At 37.3% G+C, this 23,122-nt stretch overlaps 1 protein-coding gene across 1 annotated transcript in view; it reads left to right on the forward strand.

Moving 5' to 3' along the window:
- The window catches only part of LOC127137622 (uncharacterized), a 76,825-nt gene extending 61,328 nt beyond the window's left edge, over window positions 1–15,497 (forward strand). The window contains exons 3-5 of the mRNA XM_051064068.1: window positions 14,553–14,654; window positions 14,967–15,095; window positions 15,204–15,497. Coding sequence (XP_050920025.1) covers window positions 14,553–14,654; window positions 14,967–15,095; window positions 15,204–15,497 — 525 coding nt within the window. The remainder of the gene's footprint in view (window positions 1–14,552; window positions 14,655–14,966; window positions 15,096–15,203) is intronic.
- The last annotated feature ends 7,625 nt before the right edge of the window (window positions 15,498–23,122 follow it).

The following is a 23,122-nucleotide window of genomic DNA, read 5'->3' on the forward strand; positions in this document are numbered from 1 at the left end:
TACTATTTTTTATTTTTGGTTTCTGAAATTATACTCAGTGTAATCCTTCCAATTATATAAATAAAAAATATTTTTTATGGTCATATCAAATTGTTGCAATTGTTGTTATATATATATATATATATATATATATATATATATATATATATATATATATATATATATATATATATATATATATATATATATATATATATATATATATATATATATATATATATATATATATATATATAATATATATATATATATATAATATATATATATATATATATTATATATATATATATATATATATATATATATATATATATATTTGCAAATAAAATAGTAAGTCCGTTGAAAATAAAAACAAATCAAGCATTGCATTTCATGCATCATTTGCATAGCAGGTTTCTCTTTCGCCAGATGTTTTATTGGTATTTCTTCTATGCTTCAGCCAAGTTGACTCATCGATATAATACCCGCGCCAATCACTCAAGAATCATGGAACATATAGAGCAAGAGAACAAAGACTTGAAGGACGAGATTGCCTGTCTGACTGTCATGATGGAGTTAGTGTTAGCTGCTTATAGCCAATCTTCTCCAACACCTGCAACTCCTCCTCCTCAGAGGACAATCATTTCCGAGGTTGCTACCTCCACTAGTCCTGCTACTCCTGCTACTCCTACTCACTTTATGCTTACCATGCCTACTGGATTCCCGTGGGGAATGCTGCCCAATTTTGTGCCTGAAGGGTTTGCACCTACTTTTGCTTCCATGCCGGCATCTAGCCCAGTCATGTCTGTGCCGCCCTAAGTTATGCATACGCTACCCCGTGTGGAAGACACCATCTATCATTCCGAGCCGTCTGAGGGTCCGGATGTTTATGAGAATATGGACGAAATGGAAGACCAATTCCTTGAGCTGCAAAAGGAGTTGAAGACCTTTAGGGGAAAAGATTTGTTTGGTAACAGTGTTACGGAACTTTGCTTGGTTCCTAATGGTAAGATCCCGATGAAGTTCAAAGTCCATGACTTTGAAAAATATAAGGGGAATACGTATCCGCTTAGTCATCTCGTCATGTATGATAGAAAGATGTCGACGCAAACTGATAATGATCAGTTATTGATTCATTATTTTCAAGACAGTCTGACTGGTTCCACTTTGAGGTGGTACATGGGTTTGGATAGTGAGAGTGTTCGTGCATTCAACGATTTGGGTGAAGCATTCGTGAAGCAGTACAAATATAATATGGATATGGCACCAGATAGAGATCAGTTGAGGTCGTTGTCTCAGAAGGACAATGAGACATTTAAAGTGTACGCTCAGCGATAGAGAGAGCTTGCTGCTCATATTACCCCTCCTTTGGAAGAAAAGGAGATGACTAAGATTTTTCTCAAGACCCTAAGCTCATTTTACTACGAGCTGATGATTTTCAGTGCCCCTAGTGATTTTACCAAAATGGTAAACATGGGGATGAGACTAGAAGAAGGTGTCCGAGAAGGACAATTATATAGGGAGGACGTTTCGTCCAGTAAGAGGTATGGTAAAAGTTTTGCTAAGAAGAAAGAGAACGAGACTAATGCAGTGTCTGTTGAGAGGAAGAGGAGGCCTCATGTAAGAAAAAGTCAACCACCCCGTCAACACCATCATCAAGTATCATTTGTGATCCCAGTATTCTCTAACAATCAATCAACACCAATTCAACAACAACGTTAACAACCGCCACAACAACGAACAAACACCTACAACAACAACAATACCAATAATCATCAACAACAAAACATCGAGAGGAAGAAGGTCTCTTTTGACCCTATTCCTATGACATATGCTGAATTGTATCCATCATTGGTTCTCAAGAACCTTTTGCAACCAAGAAATCCACCCTAAATCCTTGAACCACTTCCATGGTGGTACAAACCGGAACTCCATTGTGCCTTTCCCCAAGGAGCTCCCGGTCATGATATTGAGAATTTCTACCCCCTGAAATATAAAGTCCAAAAACTGGTTAAGAGTGGAATGATGTCTTTTGAGGACCGTGCGCCAAATGTCAAGGCTAACCCACTACCTGCTCATGGTAATTCATCTGTTAATATGGTAGACTGATGTCCCAGGGAATTCAAAATATATGATGTACGCTTAATTAGGAGGTCCTTAGTGAGGATGCACAAGGATATTTGTTTGGTTAGCGATTGCAAGCATGACCATGATGGTTGTGCAATTTGCAGTGCCAACTCTCGAAGTCGTGTGATTGTGAAGAGAGACATCCAGAGGTTGATGGATAAAGGTATGATTCAGATCTTCCAGTCCCGTCACATGGGTGACGATGTCAATGTTATTGTTCCAGTATTCAAAACTCCTGAGAGAATAGTGATCCAGTACGACAACAACAGTAGTAACAGTGTCAGCAATAGATCGGTATTACCGTTGGTTATACGGTTAGCGGGCCCCATCCCGTATGCATCCGATAAGGCTGTCCCATATCAGTTCGATGCTACCATGTTAGAGAATGGTCAAGAGGTTCCTTTTCCTACGACCAGTTCTGTTGTGAGTATAGTTGATGTTACTAAGGTGACCCGTAGTGATCGTGTCTTTGGGTCGGTGTTCCCTAAGAATGTGGAAGATATATCTATTAATAAGAAGGTTGAGGTGCATGTAGTAGATACTGTTTGTGCTCCAAAGTGTCAGTCTGGTGAATCCAGCGGTTTGAAGCCTAACGATGATGATGAGGTACTCCGGTTAATCAAGAAGAGTGAATTCAATATGGTGGAGCAACTTCTCCAAACTCCCTCCAAGATTTCAGTGTTGTCCCTGCTTATGAACTCTGAGGCGCACAGAGAAGCACTACAGAAGGTGTTAGAGAAAGCTTATATGGAACATGATATTACGATGGATCAGTTCGATCATATTGTGGCTAACATCACTTCCTGCAACAATCTTAGCTTTTGTGATGAAGAACTCCCCGAGGAGGGTAGAAATCACAACTTGGCATTCCATATTTCAATGAATTTCAAGGAGGAAGCTTTGTCAAATGTTTTGGTTGGCATTGGTTCCTCATTGAACGTACTCCCGAAATAAACTCTGACAAGGCTGTCATATCAAGGAGCTCCTATGAGATATAGTGGCGTAATCGTCAAAGATTTTGATGATTCTCACAAAACTGTAATCGGTGAAGTGGACCTTTTTATGAAGATAGGTCAGAGTGATTTCGAAATACTTTCCAAGTAATGGATATCCATCCGGAGCAGTTACTTCAACATTGCACCAGAAGCTCAAATTTGTCAAGAATGGTAAGTTGGTCATTGTTGGTGGGGCGAAGGCTTTGTTGGTAAGCCACCTGTCATATTTCTCTTATGTAGAAGCTGAGGATGAGATTGGAAGTCCGTTCCAAGCCTTATATATTATTAAGGAAAAGAGAGTTGGGGTAACGATGTCCTCATTCAAAGATGCACAGAGAATTGTTGAAAATGGTAAGTCTGATCAGTGGGGCCAGAGGATAGAGGTTTCCCACATCAAGAGCAGAGCCAGTTTGGGTTTCCAACGAGGATCATCTGTGATTAAAGTTGAAGATGTGCAACCCAGTTTCCGTAGCGGAGGGTTCATTCATGGTAATGAACAACACTTAGCTGCTGTGGTCGAGGGTGATGAAGATGAAGACTGCACCAATTTTGTGACGCATGGAAAAGCTTGCAACAATTGGTCTACTGTCGATGTTCCTATTATTGTGCATCGATCTAAGTAATTGCTTTTATTGTTTTGAAAATTCTTCTCCTATGCCTAAGGGAGAAGTGAACATTGTTTGGAATTTTAAATTTGATCATCAACAAAATATAATTCTATTCATCCACATCTATGATGTTTTATTTTTTGTTTTTTGTTTTATTCTGAAAATGGTAATCACAAAAAAACATAAATAAATAAATAATAATTTGTCCATCTGCATAATATTTGGTCACAAATCACTTCTCTAAAATCAAAATATCAAATCATTATGCAGGTTGGTTTCTAAACCCATTGAATTCCCTGTGATTGAGGTTGAGGAGGAAAGTGATTAAGAAGTGTCTGATGAATTGTCTCATCTTCTTGAGCACGAAGGAAAAGCCATTAAGCCATTTGAAGAGAAGATTGAGTTAATCAACTTAGGTTCCGAGGATGATGTGAAGGAAGTCAAGGTTGGGTCTCGACTATGTCCAAACGTTAAGAAGGGGTTGATTAATCTTCTCCGAGAGTATTCAGATGTATTTTCTTGGTCCTATCAAGACATGCCTGGGTTGGACTCTGAGATTGTTGAGCATAGATTGTCGTTGAAGCTAGAATACCCGCTAGTCAAGCAGAAGTTGAGGAGGATTCATCCTGATATGGAAGTAAAGATCAAAGAAGAAGTGCAAAAGCAGATTGATGCTGGTTTCCTTGTTACTACTGAGTATCCGCAGTGGGTAGCCAATATTGTGCCTGCTCCTAAGAAGGATGGATAAGTACGTATGTGCGTTGATTATAGAGATTTGAATAAAGCCAGTCCGAAAGATGATTTCCCTCTGCCACACATTGATATGTTGGTAGACAACACAACTAAATTCTAAGTCTTTTCATTTATGGATGGATTTTCCAGATATAATCAGATCAAGATGGCACCCGAAGATATGGAGAAAACCACATTCTTTACACCTTGCGGAACATTCTGTTATAGAGTGACGCCTTTCGGATTAAAGAATGCTGGTGCAACCTACCAGAGAGCAATGGCCACTTTTTTTCATGATATGATGCATAAAGAGATTGAGGTTTACGTTGATGATATGATTGCAAAATCCATTGATGAAGAAGAACATGTTGAGCATTTGTTGAAGCTATTCCAGCATTTGAGGAAGTACAAACTCCGCTTGAATACCATTAAGTGTACTTTTGGTGTTCATTATGGTAAGTTGTTGGGCTTTATCGTCAGTGAGAAAGGTATTGAAGTTGATCCTGCCAAGGTCAAAGCAATACAAGAGATGTCTGCGCCCAAAACTGAGAAGAAAGTCAAAGGTTTTCTCGGCCGCTTGAATTATATCTCCAGATTAATTCCACACATGACTGCCATATGTGCGCCTATATTCAAGATTCCTCAAAAAGATCAGTCTTGTGATTGGACTGAAGACTGCCAAAAAGCTTTTCACAGTATAAAAGAATATTTGCTTGAAACTCCGATTCTGTCTCCGCCTGTAGAAGGAAGACCATTGATCATGTATTTAACTATGCTTGATGAGAGTATGGGTTGTGTTCTTGGTCATCAAGATAAAATTAGAAAGAAAGAATACGCTATTTACTACCTCAGTAAGAAATTCACCGATTGTGAGACTCGGTATTCTATGCTTGAGAAAACTTGTTGCGCATTGGCTTGGGTTGCTAAGCATCTACGTCAGTATATGTTGAATCATACCACTTGGTTGATATCCAAAATGGATCCAATCAAGTATATTTTTGAGAAGCCTGCTTTAAATGGGAGGATTTCCCATTGGTAGATGTTATTATCAGAGTATGATATTGAATACCGATCTCAGAAAGCGATCAAGGGTAGCGTCTTGGCTGACCATTCGGCTCACCAACCAATTTAAGATTACCAGTCAGTGCAGTATAATTTTCCTGATGAAGAGATCTTGTACTTGAAAATGAAAGATTATGATGAACCATTGCTTGAAGAAAGGCCAGAACTTGGTTCCCGTTGGGGCATGGTATTTGATGGAGATGTTAATCAGTACGATAATGGTATTGGGGCAGTGATTATTACTCCTCAAGGCACGTATTTTCCGTTTACAGCTAGATTGACTTTCAAGTGTACAAATAATATGGCTGAGTATGAAGCTTGCATTATGGGGGCTTGAAGATGCAATTGATCTCAGAATCAAATATTTAGATTCAGCTTTAGTCGTGAGGTGGATTTCAACTTTCTTTATAAAGGTTGAGTTTTATCATATTCCTCGAGATGAAAACCGGATGGCAGATGCTCTTGCAACGTTCGCTTCAATGATTATGGTGAAGTATTGGAATGAGGTTCCCAATTTGACTGTGTATTTGTTGTTCAAGAGATCAAAGATGAAAAGACGTGGTATTTTGATATCAAGTGTTTCCTCCAAAGTCATATTTATCCGACTGGGGCATCTTTGAAAGATAAGAAGACTTTGAGAAGATTAGCCGGAAATTTCTACCTGAATGGTGATGTGTTGTATAAGAAAAAACTTCGATATGGTTTTGCTCAGATCCATGGATAGTCACAAAGCAGACCTCTTGATGACTGAAGTCCATGAAGGTTCCTTTGGTACTCATTCCAATGGACATGCTATGGAAAAGAAGATGTTGTGAGCAGGTTACTATTGGATGACAATGGAATATGACTCATGCAAGTTTGTGAAGAAATTCCACAAGTGTCAAATATATGCAGATAAGATTCATGTTCCTCCGACACTGTTGAACGTCATTTCCTCCCCATGGCCCTTCTCCATGTGAGGAATTGATATGATTGGTATGATTGAGCCCAAAGCTTGGAATGGACATCGTTTCATTTTGGTAGCTATTGACTACTTCACAAAGTGGGTAGAAGCGGCATCGTATGCGAATGTGACCAAGCAAGTGGTTGTAAGGTTTATGAAGAATCAAATCATATACCGTTATGGTGTGCCGAGTAAGATCATTACTGATAATGGATCGAACTTGAACAATAATATGGTAGAAGCTCTTTGCAAAGACTTCAAGATTGCACATCATAATTCTTCTCCCTACATACCTAAGATGAATGGGGCTGTTGAAGCTGCAATCAAGAACATCAAGAAAATCATTCAGAAAATGGTTGTAGCGTATAAGGATTGGCATGAGATGCTCCCATTTTCTTCGCACGGGTATCATACATCCATCCGCACTTCAACAGGGGCAACCCCTTTCTCACTTGTTTATGGCATGGAAGTTGTGCTCCCAGTAGAGGTAGCGTGTCTTGATGGAAGCCAAGATGACTGAGGCTGAATGGTGTCAAACCAGGTATGACCAGTTAAATTTAATTGAAGAGAACAGGTTAATTTCCATGTGTCATGGTCATTTGTATCAGCAAAGGATGAAGAAAGCTTTTGCTAAGAAGGTCAGACCTCGTGTGCTCAGAGAAGGTGACCTTGTGCTCAAGAAGATTCTATATTTCAAACCAGATTCTAGGGGAAAATGGACTCCTAATTATGAAGGCCAATATGTTGTTAAGAGAGCATTTTTAGGCGGTGCTTTGATTCTTACAACTATGGATGGTGAAGAGTTCACTCCCTATAAATGCAGATGCAGTCAAGAAATACTTCGCCTAAAAAGAAAAGAACAACTCTCTAAGTTAAAAACCCGAAAGGGAGGCCTAGGCAAAAATGAGCGTCTCGGTGGATTTAAAACCCGAAAGGGCGATCCAGGCAAAAGTTAAATACATAAAACATAAAGAATTATCCCGATAAATTGAGTACCCCACCTTAGGGAAATATATGCAAAAATTAGGGATTATGGCAAGTAACTGCATCCTGTTGATCTTCAGTTTTAAAGACATTGTTGAGCAAGGTGGTCCGGTCTGTTCCCTCGTCCCTTTTTCTGTGTAAATTACCATTTTTCAACTTTTGTAAAGATCTATGGAGTCTTGTCATTTATAGACTACCATTCTATTAAATAAAGTTGAGCTTTTATCCAATTGTTTCTACTCTTGTTTAATTCAGCCAAATAGATTTAAGTTTTATTATGATCATTTTTGAAATTAAAATTTTAATCAAAATCATATTTTTCTTAAACATATAAAAGAATTAATTTTAAGCAATCGATTTCATTAAAAGGAATATCAATAGTGGTTTGAAAGCGGTAAGCCCTAAATGAGCAGCATTATCGGTTCTCCCAAAGCAGTTGGCATAACTCCGGTCTTTCATCCCCGATAGTATCAAACATACGGTGCTTGTTGATTTCCTCGGCCAAGTTCGTCGTCATCCCCAACTGAGTTTATGATCGTCCTCCCTCGGGTTGTAGGCATTTCATTACAACAGTTTGCTTGGTTTTGACAAAAATTTGTTTCCCCACAAGTCGCCATGAGATTTTTCCCCAGTCGGAGCTTCTTCCTGGTTTCTGAGCAGCTATTTGTGTTTATCCCCTGCAGGGTTGTCTCCCATTTGATATGGTGTTGACATAAAATTCCTCGCAGAGTTGATTATAGTTTCCTTGGTGGATCTTATCCTTTATTCCCCGCCTAGGGTTGAGCCTTCGAGATGTTTGATCTCTTCTCCAACAATCGTTTCCCCCTTTTGGGGATTGGCCGTGAATTTTATTGATGATTCAAATCAGCGACAATTATATCCTTTGTGATTGTTTTGTCAGCATAATCATCATATATGCACATACATATACATATACACTCATATAGTTTCCATTATTGCATTATTTCATTTTGTAATCCTCTGCTATGGTGGTACTTTATCCCCATGCAAGTTCGGTGTGTCTGTCCTGCTTCAACTGTAGAGTGTCATCCCCCTAAGAAGAAAGACTTTAACCTTTCTCCTTTTCCCACTGAGTTATTTGCTCGTGGATGATTATTATTTCAGTTTCCTCCCCATTTGATTACCTGGATGGAACCCCTCCCCTTGAGTTATATACTCCTTGGGTTGAGTCTTTGATTGACCGCTTCTTTATAGATCTTACCTTGATAGATGCGTTTGGTCCTCTAAGAGTCTATTACCCAGTAACTGATAGTATTCTTCTTAAGTGGCAGTTTGTTACCTCTTGCCCAATACCCGACAAAACTAACCCCTTTTCCTCAGCAGATTCTTTTTCACGTTTCCCTAGGAAGTATTATCCTTGATATGACCATCCTAACCGATGACATATATTTTCTTCACATGCTTTGAGTTTATCCTTGATATGTTCATCTTAACCGGTGACATATATTCTCCTTCTGGTACTCTACTCAGTAAAAAGGTAGTTTTAATCCCTATTTTGTTCCCCACAAAGTTAATCCTTGATATGTTTGTCCTAACCGGTGACGGGTTTCCTTCTCTTTACGGTCTTCTGCCCAGTAACCGATAGTTGTAAATCCTGTTTTTCTCCCTTTTGCGGAGTCTATCCTTGATATGTTCATCCTAACCGGTGACAGATATTCTCTTTCTGGTATTCTATCCATCATTCGATAGATGTAATTCCTACTTTGTTCAGGCGGTTTATCCTTGATATGTTCATCTTAACCGATGACGGGTATCGTCCTTAACATCCCCAGGTAAGTCTATCCTTGATATGTTCATCTTAACTGATGACGAATTTTATTTCCTTTGAGTCTATCCTTGATCTGTTTATTTTAATTGGTGACGGATATTCTCTCTTTTTGGTCTTCTGCCCAGTAACCGGTAGTTGTAAATCCTATTTTTCGGGTTTTTTCCCCAACAAGTCTATTCTTACTCAGTGACCGGTAACGAATACACCTCCTGGAAGCCCTCAGCGAGTCATCCTTGATATGTTTACCCTAACCGGTACCGAAAGTCCTCCCTCTCAAATTTTATTATCCTCGTACCCAGTAATCGGTAGTGGATAATATATTTCTGCTCCTCCAGTGTTGAAGATCTTTTCTTCCCCAGACGAGTTTGAGTGCGTATTTCCTTAGTGAAATCGATGTTCCTGCGTGTTTCGAGTATTTCAGTTTTGTTCTGATTTACCCGTTTCCCCTGCAAACGTCCCTCATGTCCACCAACTTGTTTTAAGTCGTAGCCAGGCCAACGCATAACCTTTTTATCCTCTCAGAGTCGTTGTCTCCCTAGTGAGTTTTTCTTACGAAATACGTTATACTCCTGCGAACTTTCGATCTCTCTGAATTCTTTTCCTTTCTGGCAATATTTCCCCATAAAGACTTATTTTAACATTCGTATCATATGCATCATGAGGTCTTGTTATTTAAGCCCATTCTACTAAGTCGATACGAAGATTTTAACCTTGATCTCCTCAGTTAGAACGTCCTTAAATAGGGGCTGTTGTAACACCCCAATTTTGACCCTAAGATTCCTCATGCTATCTCAACATATGCATTAGCATTGGGATCACACTTTGGCATCCTCCTTAACCCTCCTTCAATGGGTTTGTATTGGGAGATATCACCAAGCACCATTGGATTGTATCATACTTTGTATTTTATCATTTTACTAACCAAAATACCAAAAATATGTCTTTGTATTTGTCTAACTCTTTTTGTAGGTAGGGCATATGCTCACCTTTGATCTATCAAGCTTATATCTATAGTTTAAGACCCTCATTTCTAAGAGCTCAATCAATAATGATCTACAATGGCTCTAGGTATCATATATGTATCCCCGTGAGCTCCAAATGTTATCTTGATCAGAAAATCATCAAGAGTTTGGAGTTGGTTTGCCTTGAAAACCCTAGTTCATTTAGGTATCTTGTGTAACTTCTTTAACAAGCTTCTTCAACAATTGATCCAATATTTCAAGGGATACTTCAAATTCCATCATATTATGCATATATAATCTCCCATGAGTCCCAAAAGTCAAGAGAACTGCAATAGCAAGTTGGTTGGTGGTAGTTGACTAGAGGAATTCATCTGATCAAATCTGGGGTCCCCTAGAGACTATGTCCTACAATTTTTTTCATATGAAAATGATTCCAATAGAAAAGTTACTCTAGATGATATTCCAAAAAACTTTCATGTTTAGGTCTAGAGCTAGTTTTTCTTGGAAAATCATTTTTTTATGGTGAAAGATTATAGGTCATTTTGTCTAAACCCTAATTTAGAGGTCAACTTTCCAGGGCCATAACTTGCTCAATTTTTATGAGATTGAAGATTTCAAAGTTTCAAAATAAACTTCAAGATGTATAATTCATCTTTGATGTTTGGAGGAAGAGCTAATTTAATTTTTATGAGCGTGTGATATGAGGATACATTATAGGTCATTTTGGACCAATATCATTGAACAAGTGATTTTCCTCAACTTCAAAAATGCATAACTCATTCATATTAAATCAAAATGAGGTCAAATTTGTGACCATTTTGAAGGAATTTGAGAGAGATACAACTTTAGTGAAGGAATGTTTGTCATTTGAAGCTCACATGAAACGTTAGCCAAAGTGGAATAACTGAACATATGGCTTGACACTCAGATTTTTTTTTGATATGTTTAAATTTCCAAACTTCCACCTTAAAATTCATCATTATGCAAGATTCAAATGGAAAAGTTCTCAACATGAAAGTTGTTCCTCTTGATCTAAACTTTCCAAAAAGTCCAATTTCATCCATTTTTGACATGATTTGAATGGGCTGCGCATGGCTTGAACATTGCATCATCATTTGGCAAGATTGAACTTCAAACTTCCATGCACCATTGACTAGCATTCCATACTTGATCTATGACTTGTTTGTATTCAATTATGGACCAAATAACACGATCTCATGGGCTTGTACACGCCCATGCACCCATGCATCACTCATTGCTAAATTGGAAGGTCACTTCAAGGGTGCAAATATCATTTGAATTAGCTATAAATAGAGACCCTATGCATCAGAAATGAGGACCCCTTCGTGCCAGCTTTGATCCCAAATGTAACACCCCGAATTTAATTAATTAATTAATTTGAATTATTTAGATTTTAAATGATTAATGGGTGTTTTAAATTAATTGTGTATGATTGTGGGGGTAGGTATCCTTGAAATAGAAGTATGGAGGGAGTAAGAGTTTGGTATAGTTGTTGATAATTAATTAGTGATTGAAATAAATAGTGTTTTATTCGAATTAATTAAATAAATAAATAAAAATCACTAGAATATGAGTATCTTAATTAAATAATGAAATTTAGTCATTTTACTTATTTAATGGGGATAATGAGAATTTTTAATAATTAGCCTATAACTATTTTATTTAATTGGTTGGAATAAAATAGAAGAGTAGAAATAATATGGAAAAAAAGAAGAATATTATTAGTATTATTTTAGTAAAAGAAAATTAGAGTCAAGAGGGGTATGGTGGTAAATAATATAATAAGTGAGGGCAATGGTGGAAGTTCCTAATTATGGGGGATTAGGTTAATGATAAAATGGTTAGTAAGAGAGTTTGGAGGGTTTTACGTAAAAAGAATTTTGTGGGGAGAAGAGGCAAGGGATAAGGCTAAAAGAAAACTCCATTATTAGAGCTTGAAGTGTGCATCTTGTTGAAAAATCTAAGGTAATGGTGAGAACTTGTTCCAATGGTAAAAGATATGATAGAATGATATCATGAAGGAACCCCTAACCTCCTTAGGGTTGGGTGTTTTGATTCAAAATTTTGTATTTGGATGCTATGATGATTATTATATGATGATGATATGATGAATTTCATGTGTCTTACATGTGTGTGGTTTTATGTTTTTATGATTGAACATATATTCACCATTGTTACAATTTTGAAGGTTGTAGGCATAATCTTAAAATTATGATTAAATGATTTAATTGTGTTAAAACTGTAAATTAACTTTAGATAATTAGAGTATTGTGTGAGTTATAATTTTCAGAGCGTTTGGCTTTTTACGGAATCGAAATCGGAGTTCTGAAAGGCCTCCAACGATGAAAAACGCAGAAAATTCTGCATTCTGTCCGTCACAATCGCGAGCCATTATTTCATGTTTTTCGATTGAAATCGTTTTGGCCATAACTTTTGATCCGTAAGTCTAAATCGAGGTCCGTTTGAAGCGTTGAATATCTAAAATAGAGGATTATAACTTTGTTTCAGAAATAAAATAAATTTGGAAATTATTTCATGGAAGTTTTTGGGGTTGAAGAAGATGAAAATTATGTTGGAAAATTTAGAAAACAACAACTTTTTAGTAACGCCTTCGTGCACGGTTTTGATCATAACTTTCAACTCGTCAATCATTTTGGGTTGAGGTTTGAAGTATTAGAAAGCTGAATATAAGAGATATATTGTGATGGTGATAAGTAAATTGATTTAGTATTATTCATATGCCTACTGTGTTGGTGAACTTTTTGTTCTTACGTTCGGTTAATAAATTGTTGACACATCCCGACGATTTTGGTCATAACTTTCCTTTCGTAAGTCCGATTTTGATGGCGTTTGAAGCGTTAGAAAGCTAACGCTCATACCTAAAACATGGTAGTGATTGTTTATATGTTTTAATAATATTCACATGCCTACTATATTGATAAATATATTGGTTTATATGTTTGGTTAATGAATCGTTGCATTGTTGTAATATCATTGTGTGATAATTATGTTTTTATGTCGATGATGTTAAGATGTTGATGAGTTATTGTTATTTGTTGATATTATTCATATGGTAACATGAATTCTTTGTTGCATGATGAATGGTGTGATGCATAAAAGATGAGATGTGTGTGGGGATCCTTTAAGTGAACCTTATTGTGTTAATGCATGTTATTTGAGAGTCATGCATCTTGGTGTACGGGCTTCGGTCCAATGTTTGTGAGCCTCGATTATATGGTGATGGATCGGGTGCGAGTAGCTAATTCTTATTATGAGGGATTAGTGAAGCGTTACATATGTTGATGGTAACGATTTTTGGTGATCCTCGATCCAATGGTGATGGATCGGGTTCGAGTAGCGAATTCCTATTATGAGGGATTAGTGAAGCGTTACCAATGGTGATGGTAGCGATTTTGGTGTGCTCCGGTTCCAAGAGAGAATCGATCCTATGGTGGGGATCATGAAGTGAGATAAACTCGAGTGTTCATTTTGGTACCATGTGCATGTTGAGTCGGTGTTGAGTATATTGCATAAGTGTTTCATTTGTATTGATTCTTGTTGACGTGTTGTTGGATGAGATGTTGTTGCATACGATGTTAATGATAATTGAGATATGGCTTCGTATGATGTTGATGATAATTGAGATGTTGTCGTGTACGATGTTGATCATGATTCGGATGTAAGAATGTGATATATTGTTGTGCATGATTGTGTAGATGTTGTACTCTATTCATCATTCTATATTATTATTATTATTGAAATGAATTCTCACCCCTTCTGTTTGAATGTTGCCTTTACATGGGCATCATGCAGATACTCAAGGGTAGTATTGCTGAAGTAAGTGGAAGGTAGCTCTTGGATTACTTCTTTATTTTGTCGCTTTTACTAGTGGTACTTTGCTTTGATCATGTAACATCGGGCTGGGTTAAACGCTTACTTTATTCTTTATGTTTGATCATGTTGAAGTTATAAGACTAATTTTGTTGTTGAGAATTCTTAAGATGTTGAGTTGATTGATTAGAACTCTCTTATTTTGTTATTGCAATTGAAGTTGAGACTAGATGTTATTACTTGCTTTAACTTCCATAATGATAATTCCGCTGTGATGATACTTTAAAATGGAAGTGAGCATGCAGTGACAAGTTATGAATGTCTTATTTTGTGAATATATAATATGGATCAGATGAGAAGGATGTCGTGTAAACATCCCAAGTATGATTCAGATAAGTAGGATGTCGTGTAAACATCCTTATTACAAATGTGTGTATTGAAATTTAATTATGTTTGTTCCATAGTATGTGACATGTGTGTGAGAACACTGTCGATACTTGTTTCGTTTTCCATTTGCAGGTTTGGAATGAAACAAGTGGGGGAGAAGTGTCTACTTCTCTTAGATGTTCCAACAGTATAGAGCTTGGACATCATATTGCTGCATACAAGAGTGCAATGTTGGCTAGTTAACTTGTTTTGAGAATGTTATGCTTTTCTTAAACCTCAAGAGAGGTCAGATTCGAGGATGGTGTCGGTTAGAAAAATGGTGTGATCCTTGAGGGAATACGGTCAGGTGTTCTCGTTGGTCGATTCCTTGTGAGGGGGAAGGCGATGTTTTGGCCTGAAATGAGCCAGTGGTGTGTTGAGTATCCTGACGTGTTCCCTGAGAATGTGTATGGTTTGTATTTTGTTGGAATAAGTTGATGTTATTCTTGGAATAAATTGGTTGGAGTTAAACCAAGTGTTATCAATTGTTTTGATAAGTTGGTGCAGTGTGTCGCTGATTGCAAGAGCTCAAGTGATGTTAAAGTTGTGTCGTTCCTAACATTGAAGATATTGTGGATTCGAGATTCCTGTCTGTCGGTCAAGCTGGGAAGTCTTTCGGGAAAACGACCAGGTATGGTTAGTGTTGTTTCTCGGAGAGTATAGAGAATTGTGACGACTAGTGTTATGCCAGTGGTGTGTGATTCTTGATAATTTCCTAAAGATATCTGCAACTTGCCTCTATAGTGTGAATTTGAATTTGATAGAGGTGAAGAGTTGACGTTTGTATCAGCTAAGCAAGTGAGAGAATCCGTGAAGGATATGGAACAAGTGTTTGTGATGTTAGCTTCATTGGAAGCTAGAGGACAGGGAGTTGTTCGTGATCTTCCTGGAGTGTGTGAATTTCCTAAAGTGTTTCCTGAAGACATCAATGATTTGCCTCCAAAGCGCGAAGTGGATTTTTCTATAGACTTAGTACTTGGTACTAGTCTGATGTCGATGACTCCTTATAGGGTGTCTACTTTAGAGTTGGGGAATTGAAGAAGCAACTAGAAGATTTGCTTCAGAAGAAGTTTGTTTAACCAAGTGTTTCTCTGTGGGGTGTGTCGGTACCGTTAGTGAAGAAGAGGGACGATAGTATGAGGCTATGAGTGATCTGATAATTGTATTGTAGGCATTGGAAGAGAACCATTTGTACGCAAAGTTTTTTCAAATGCGAGTTATGGTTAAAGAAAGTGAGTTTCCTTGATCATGTGATTTTAGTAGTGGTATAGTTGTGAATCTATTGAAGATAGATGTCGTGTTACAATGGGAGACTCTGAAGTATGCCACTAAGATTAGAAGTTTTTCTTGGATTGACTGGTTACTACAGGAAGTTCATTAAAGGTTTTTCAAATTTAGCTTTGTTCCTAACTCAGTTGACTCGAAAGGGTCTAACGTATGTTTGGGATGTGCATTGTGAAAAGAGTTTCCAGGAACTTAAGAAGAGTTGATGGCTGCTCCAATTTTGATTTTGACGAATCTAAGTGAGTTCTTTGTTGTATATTGTGATGCTTCGAAGATGGGTCTATGAGGTGTGTTGTTGCAAAATGGTCAAGTTGTTGCTTATGCTTAGAGACATTTGAGATTTCATGAAAGGAATTACCCTACACATGATCTTGAGTTGACAACAATGGTATTCATGTGGAAGATTTGGAGGCACTACCTATTTGCATCCAAATTCAAAGTGTTCAGTGATCACAAGTGTTTGAAATATTTATTTGATGAGAGGAGTCGAATATGAGGCAGGGGAGATGGCTTGAACTTTTGAAGGGTTATGACTTTAATTTGAGTTACCATTCGGGTAAAGCTAATATTATAGTTGATGCAATGAGTAAGAAGTTTTTACACATGTTGATGCTTATGGCTCGAGAGTTAGAACTGATTGAGCAATTCAAAGATATGAGTTAGTGGGTGGAGAAACTCCTAACAGAGTGAAGTGCGGTATGTTGAAGTTGACGAGTGGTATCCTTAAAGAGATCAGATAAGGTCAGAGATCTGATTTGAGTTTGATAGATCGTCTCACATTAATCGACCAAGGTAGCAAATATGATTTCCGAGTTGATGAAAATGGTGTGATGATGTTCAGAGATAGAATATGTGTTTCTGATGTACCCAAATTTAAGAGGTGTATTCTTGAGGAGGGTCACAGAAGTGGATTGAGTATTCATCCTGATGCTACGAAAATGTATCAAGATTTGAAGATGTTTTGGTGGTCAGGAATGAAGAAAGAGGTTGTCGAATTTGTGTATCCTTGTTTGACTTGCCAAAAGTCAAATATCGAACATCAGAAGCCGTTGGGTCTGATGCAACCATTGAATATTCTAGAGTGGAAATGGGATAGTAATTCCATTGATTTTGTAACAGCTTTTCCTAAGACTTCAAAGGGATGCGATTCAATTTGGGTGATTAAGGATAGATTGACCAAATTGGCTCATTTTGTACCAATGAGGACAATTATCCTTTGCAGAAGCTGAATGAATTGTATATTGATGATATTGTGAAGTTGGATGGTAATCCTTCAAGTATTGTATCAGATAGAGATCCGAGATTTACATCGAGGTTATGGGAGAGTCTGCGGGCTACTTTGGGTACTAAGTTGAAGTTGAGTTCTTCTTGTCTTACATAGACGGATGGTCAATTAAAGAGGATTGTCCAATCTTTGGAGGACCTATTGAGGGTTTATGTGTTAGAACAAGGAGGTACTTGTGATAACTACTTATCATTGATTGAGTTTACCTACAACAACAGTTTCTATTCTAGTATCAAAATGGACCATATCAGGCGTTGTATGGTAGGAGATGTAGAAGTTATTTATGTTAGTATGAGTCAGGCGATCATTTTGTGCTCGAACCTGAGATTGTCTACTTCTGCGAGCATTCTGAGCAAGATCAATCATAAGCCAAAGCAAGAACCATCGAATTCAGACCTGCATTGAAAGTATTTTTCAGAAAATTTCTTCTCTTTGATTCTCACTCAATTCTCCATAAGTCTATTGGATCCTTGGTTGTCTGAAGTCCTACCAATGTAGGCAACAAGATTGATTTGTTTTGAGGTTGAATCGAAGAAACTCAGATCATGCACCTTAAATTTCAACTCCTTATATCTCTAAATATACTTGGAGTTAGGTTGAATTGAGGCCAGATTCGAGCTCAGTGTCATTTTTACTTTAAAATCATGTCCTTCTTTTTAATTTTGGTGATGGTTATGAATGAACCAGTATGGTGAGGCTCGCCTGAGAAGGAGATCGGAGATGTAGCTCCGGTGGTGAGTTGGCGTGTTTAGAGGCACATGATCCATTTGAATTGATTTAATCATAAGCGTTGGTTTGAATTACCAAGTTTGTATCGCGCTGACTAGAGTCCATTGTGGATTGCGCGCTTGTGACCACTTGATCTGCCACCTTAATTAAGGAGGGAGATCAAGTTGTCCATGTTTTTTATGATTATTTGATTTTCATTTTATTTGTTTTATTTTCATTAATTCATATTAATTTTAATATTGATCCAAAAAATATGAGAGTTTCACCAATTCTTTTTAAATAATTTCCTCTTTCATATTTTGAATTAAAATTATTTTTTGGATCATTATTAATAGTTTTCATGATTTAATTGATTTTGTGAATATTTTTAATTGTTTAAAAATAGTTTTAAGTTTCCAAAAATGATGAATTTTTTCTGCAAGGTCCTTTGACTTTGTTTGACCTATGATAAATCTCATGGCTATTTCTTTGCTGTTTTGATGAGATTTTAGGAATTTGACAAACCAAAATTTAATTTAATGCATATTTTAATTGATTTTAATTATTTAAATGCCAAATAAATATTGCTGAGCTTCTAATTTTGACTTGTTGAGTTTGACTTGTGTTGTTCGACCTTGGTCAAGGTTGATTTGACTTTGTTGAGTTAAGATCATTGGATTTAGGGGATTGATAAATGTACATTTCATCTCCCAAAATGAATGAATGATCTTAATTTGGTAAAAGTCCTCCTTTGACCAATTTCTGTTGATTCCATTTCCCCTCCCTCTTCATCTCGTTCCCCTGCTTTATCCATTCATTGAAATTCTGGTATCAGATATGAGATGTCGAAGGTAATGTCACCTATGTCTGGGGGCTACCAAGCCAGAAAGGAAATCCACTAAACAGAATTAGTTCAAAGACTCTCAGTAAACAACTTCAAGTTACAGTCTTTTCACCTAATCTCTACCCGTGTGACTTCTATCTAAGAACTCTTAGATAAGAGATCCTACTCACTCCCCCTCAATCACAACAGTGATGTAAAAATAAATATTACAAAGAAAGAAGACAATCTTCAAGTACACATACTTGATCTTGCTTAAAAGCTTCAACCAAGTAAACACACACTCATGCATCAAAGCTTAGAGTGGACAAATTACAACTCAAAAGTCAATCCAATTCAATAATCAATGGATGAATGAATGGCTCACAATACACACGCTCACACAAGACTAAAACCCTTATTCTCTCTCACTATTTCATTCGTTATTTCTTATGTGTTAAAACCAGGTTTTCCATGCCCTTTATATAGAAGTGTTTGATTGGGCTTGGACATCATAAAACCCTAAATCTTTTTTCCTTTCATATCTTCTTGTGACAGCTGATCATATCTTGTTGGAAAATAAATCAATTTGGTTTTAATTACTGATTGAATGGCGCGTTCAAACTTTACATCAATCACACATTGATTAGCATAGAAAGCGCAATCACAAAATACATAACATTCATACTGAATGTTCTGTATATAGATGTCTTGACATTGGGTCTGACATCTCAGCAAAATCCTACACAACCCTATTTTAAACACCCTGGCAGAACCTATTATCTCATGTCAAGACAACACTTATGACAACTTGTGAAAACTCTAGGTTTTACCAAAATTGATGCCAACACATAGAACCAACAAACTCCCCCTTTGGAAAATTTTGGCTAAAACATACATCAGATCATTTGTTTCACAAGAGAATAATCACAGTATCAGTTCAGCAGCAGAAGTAATAAAACACACATTACTAGTTAACATAGCAACTAGTAAACACATATTAAACACACATGCGCTTGTGCTCCACCTCCCCCTCTAGCTAGCACTAGTCTGCTCAACACAAACAAAACACTTCTCACCTGTAACATACACCTCCCTATCTAACATCACCTTCAACATCACTTGTAGAAAACAAATTATCTCCAACATACATCTATAACATCATCAGTATATAACATAGCTACTTTAGCTACTTCTCCCCCTTTTTAGCCAAAAGAGACCAAAGAGACAAAATAAATGTCTATTAGTCAAACAGAATGTCACACAGAATGTCAAAGCAGATTGTTAAGTGTTACAGATCCAAGAACATACACAACTTTACACATGTTGAGAAAAAATCCAGAAAATCCCAAAAGAACCCAGAAAAAAATACATCAAGGTAGCAGAACATGACTACCAAAAGAAACACCAGAACATCCATCACAACGCACCATCATAAGAGTGGCGGACAACTTCAACAAAACTAGTCATAGGAGCTTGCATCTTCATCAGCATCAGAACCAGAACTGCCACTTGTTTCATCTTTAGTTTCAGACCTCTCACTAGTGGTTTAGGCTTCTACTTCCTTGGCATGTCCAACATTCTCTCTATCAACTTGCTCCAAGCTTGCAATCAGAGCCTCCAAAGCTTCTTTCCTGGCTTTTGCTACCCTTATCCCTGTATCCAATTCTTTACAAGTTTCTTTCAGCTCAGCAATAAGACCACCTTTTGAGGCTAGCTTTTTCACAGCATATGTCATGACAATGTCACGACATGACTGCCTTCAAACAATTTGTAGTGAACTGATAGAGGAGGTTTTCTTCTACTAGGAAGATCATTTATGCTCAGAATTCCAGGGTGTTGGCTCAGGATAATCCCACAAATTATTAAGGGAAAAGCTATGGGCGACTTTACTGCATTTGTTGAAGCATGTTTGACAATTAGTTCAAACATAAATCTACCATAATCAAATTTCGGCTTAGTTCCAATAAATAAGATGAACCTTCCAAGGGAATTTGAAATTATGGAGATGTGGTTGGTAGGCACCCAATTAGCAGACCCTATCTTGTGCAATATGGCATATTTCACAGTCAGCTTCTCAGTAGGGGGATGCTTCTTACTAGGCCACTCCTTCACATGTCTTGTTGTGATTTCCCTACAGACCTCATTATCTATGGCTTCCAGTTCACATGCACCTTTTGTACCTCTTCCTTGAAACTTATTAATCACAGTTGGAGAAAAAGTGATACACTTCCCTCTTACAAACACTTTACAAAATTCCTTGTTGTTTTTATCAGCAATGTCTTCAGGAATGTTGACAACAAATTCTTTAACCAATCCTTCATAACACTGAGATAACCTAACAACATTTTTCATTAATCCAACATTTTTTATTAGGTTCATGACCTCTTTAACCTCCACAACATCCTTTCCTAAGTCTCTCTCCATCGCCACCCTTCTTTGGATTACAAACTTCTATTTTGCTGCTCCATCTTCAAGATGGAAAGAAATATTGTCCAGGTGTACAACAACAACTTTTATAGGGGACTTCCTAACAGTTGTCCTCTTGACAGGGGAGATGTAAGGGACATCATCTTCAACATCTTCATCTGACTCCGAAATTTCTCTCACTTTCCTCTTCTTCACATCAACTTTGCTCCAAGATTTTGAGGGGCCTACACCAGTAGTCTTCTTAGCAGTTTTGGCTAACATCATTTCAGCCACAGACCTACCTTTTCTAGTCTTCATCCTCTTAGCCACACTAGGCTTCAAGTGATGAAGCAAGCTATCATCTTGATCATCTGAACTATCATCTTCTAGGTCAATCACCTTCTTTGCAGAATCATGCTTCTTAGACTGTGAAGCATTGGCAGTAGGTGATGCCACAAATTTCTTACCAGACACAGTTTGCCCTAAAGAGCACAAACCTTCAGCAGCCATATCCTTTTCAGACCTCGAGGAATCATCATCCTTCTCATTATGAGGTCCAACCTCAGGAGATGGGTCCCTTTTTGATAGAGAAGTAGAAACTCCCTTTACAGAATGTCCTTCATTGAGAATCTTAGTGACTAGATTTCTTATGAAACGATCAGTGTGATGCATGTCGTCCTTAGAACTAGGGGTATGAGTAGAGCTGGAAGGGATATTAGAACTGTTACCTTGAGTAGGGAATGCAGTGGCAGATGCATCCATGGGATTTTTGAAATTAAGAGCTTCGCCTGAAATGACAGACATGGGAATCACGTCTAAAATATCTTCATCAAAAAAGTCCATTTAAGGCGTTCTATCTTTGTGAGTAGGCTTAGGGGTTTGTGAACCAAATGGTGTTTGATGTTGTGACATCTTGTTGTTTCTGTGGAAAGGTTTCAGTTGCCATAGCAGAGAAGTTTGAGGAAGTCGTAGGAAGTTGTAAATGTTTGAGAAGAGGTTGTGTGTGAAAAGGTAATAGATGGAATTTCCAATACTAGGTGATGATTTACCATAAATGGGGCACTTTATTTTAAGTATGCAGACAATAGTTTTATTACCTTTCCCACTCCAAATTAATTGCTAAAAATTCTCATAAATACAAATCCCTAATTTCCCTCTTAGAAATTCAAATTGATTTGCATCCAAGGCCTTTGTAAAAATGTCAACTAACTGCATTTCAGTAGCAACATGCTCTAGGGCTATAATTTTATCTTCCACTAGTTCTCTAATAAAATGATGACGAATATCAATATATTTTGTCCTGCTGTGCTGAATAGGATTCTTAGAAATATTTATAGCACTCAGGTTGTCACAGTACAATGTCATGACATCTTGTGTGACATTGTATTCAGTCAGCATCTGTTCCATCCAAACTAATTGAGAACAACTACTTCCAGCTGCTATGTATTCAGCTTCAGCAGTGGACAGAGACACACAATTTGATTTCTTACTAAACCATGATATTAAGTTGTTCCCTAAGAAGAAGCATCCTCCTGATGTGCTTTTCCTATCATCCGCACTTCCACCCCAATCAGCATCATAGTATCCAGTCAGCACAGATCTAGATCCATGAGTGTACATCATCCCATAGTCACTAGTGCCATTGACATATTTCAGGATCCTTTTCACTTGGTTTATGTGACTGAGTTTTGGTTCAGCTTGATACCTAGCACAAACACCTACAGCAAAATCAATGTCAGGTCTACTTGCTGTGAGATATAGCAGACTCCATATCATTCTTCTGTAAAGACTTTGATCTACACTAACACCATTTTCATCTTTAGAGACTTTCAGATGAGTAGGAGCAGGTGTCCTTTTATGACTTGCATTCTCCATGCCAAACTTCTTAACAATATTTTTGGCATATTTGCTTTGAGATAGAAAGATAGAATCTTCCATCTGCTTGACTTGTAGCCCAAGAAAATAGGTTAACTCTCTAACAAGGCTCATTTCAAATTCAGACTGCATTTGTTTAAAAAAAAATCGACGATCTTATTTGACATCCCACCAAACACAATATCATCCACATATATCTGAGCCACCATTAGTTTTCCTCCTTCATTTTTGACAAATAAGGTCTTATCAATGTCTCCCTTTCTATATCCATTGTTAATGAGA

Source organism: Lathyrus oleraceus, chromosome 4, assembly GCF_024323335.1.
Source record: "Lathyrus oleraceus cultivar Zhongwan6 chromosome 4, CAAS_Psat_ZW6_1.0, whole genome shotgun sequence".
Lineage (NCBI taxonomy): Eukaryota > Viridiplantae > Streptophyta > Magnoliopsida > Fabales > Fabaceae > Lathyrus > Lathyrus oleraceus.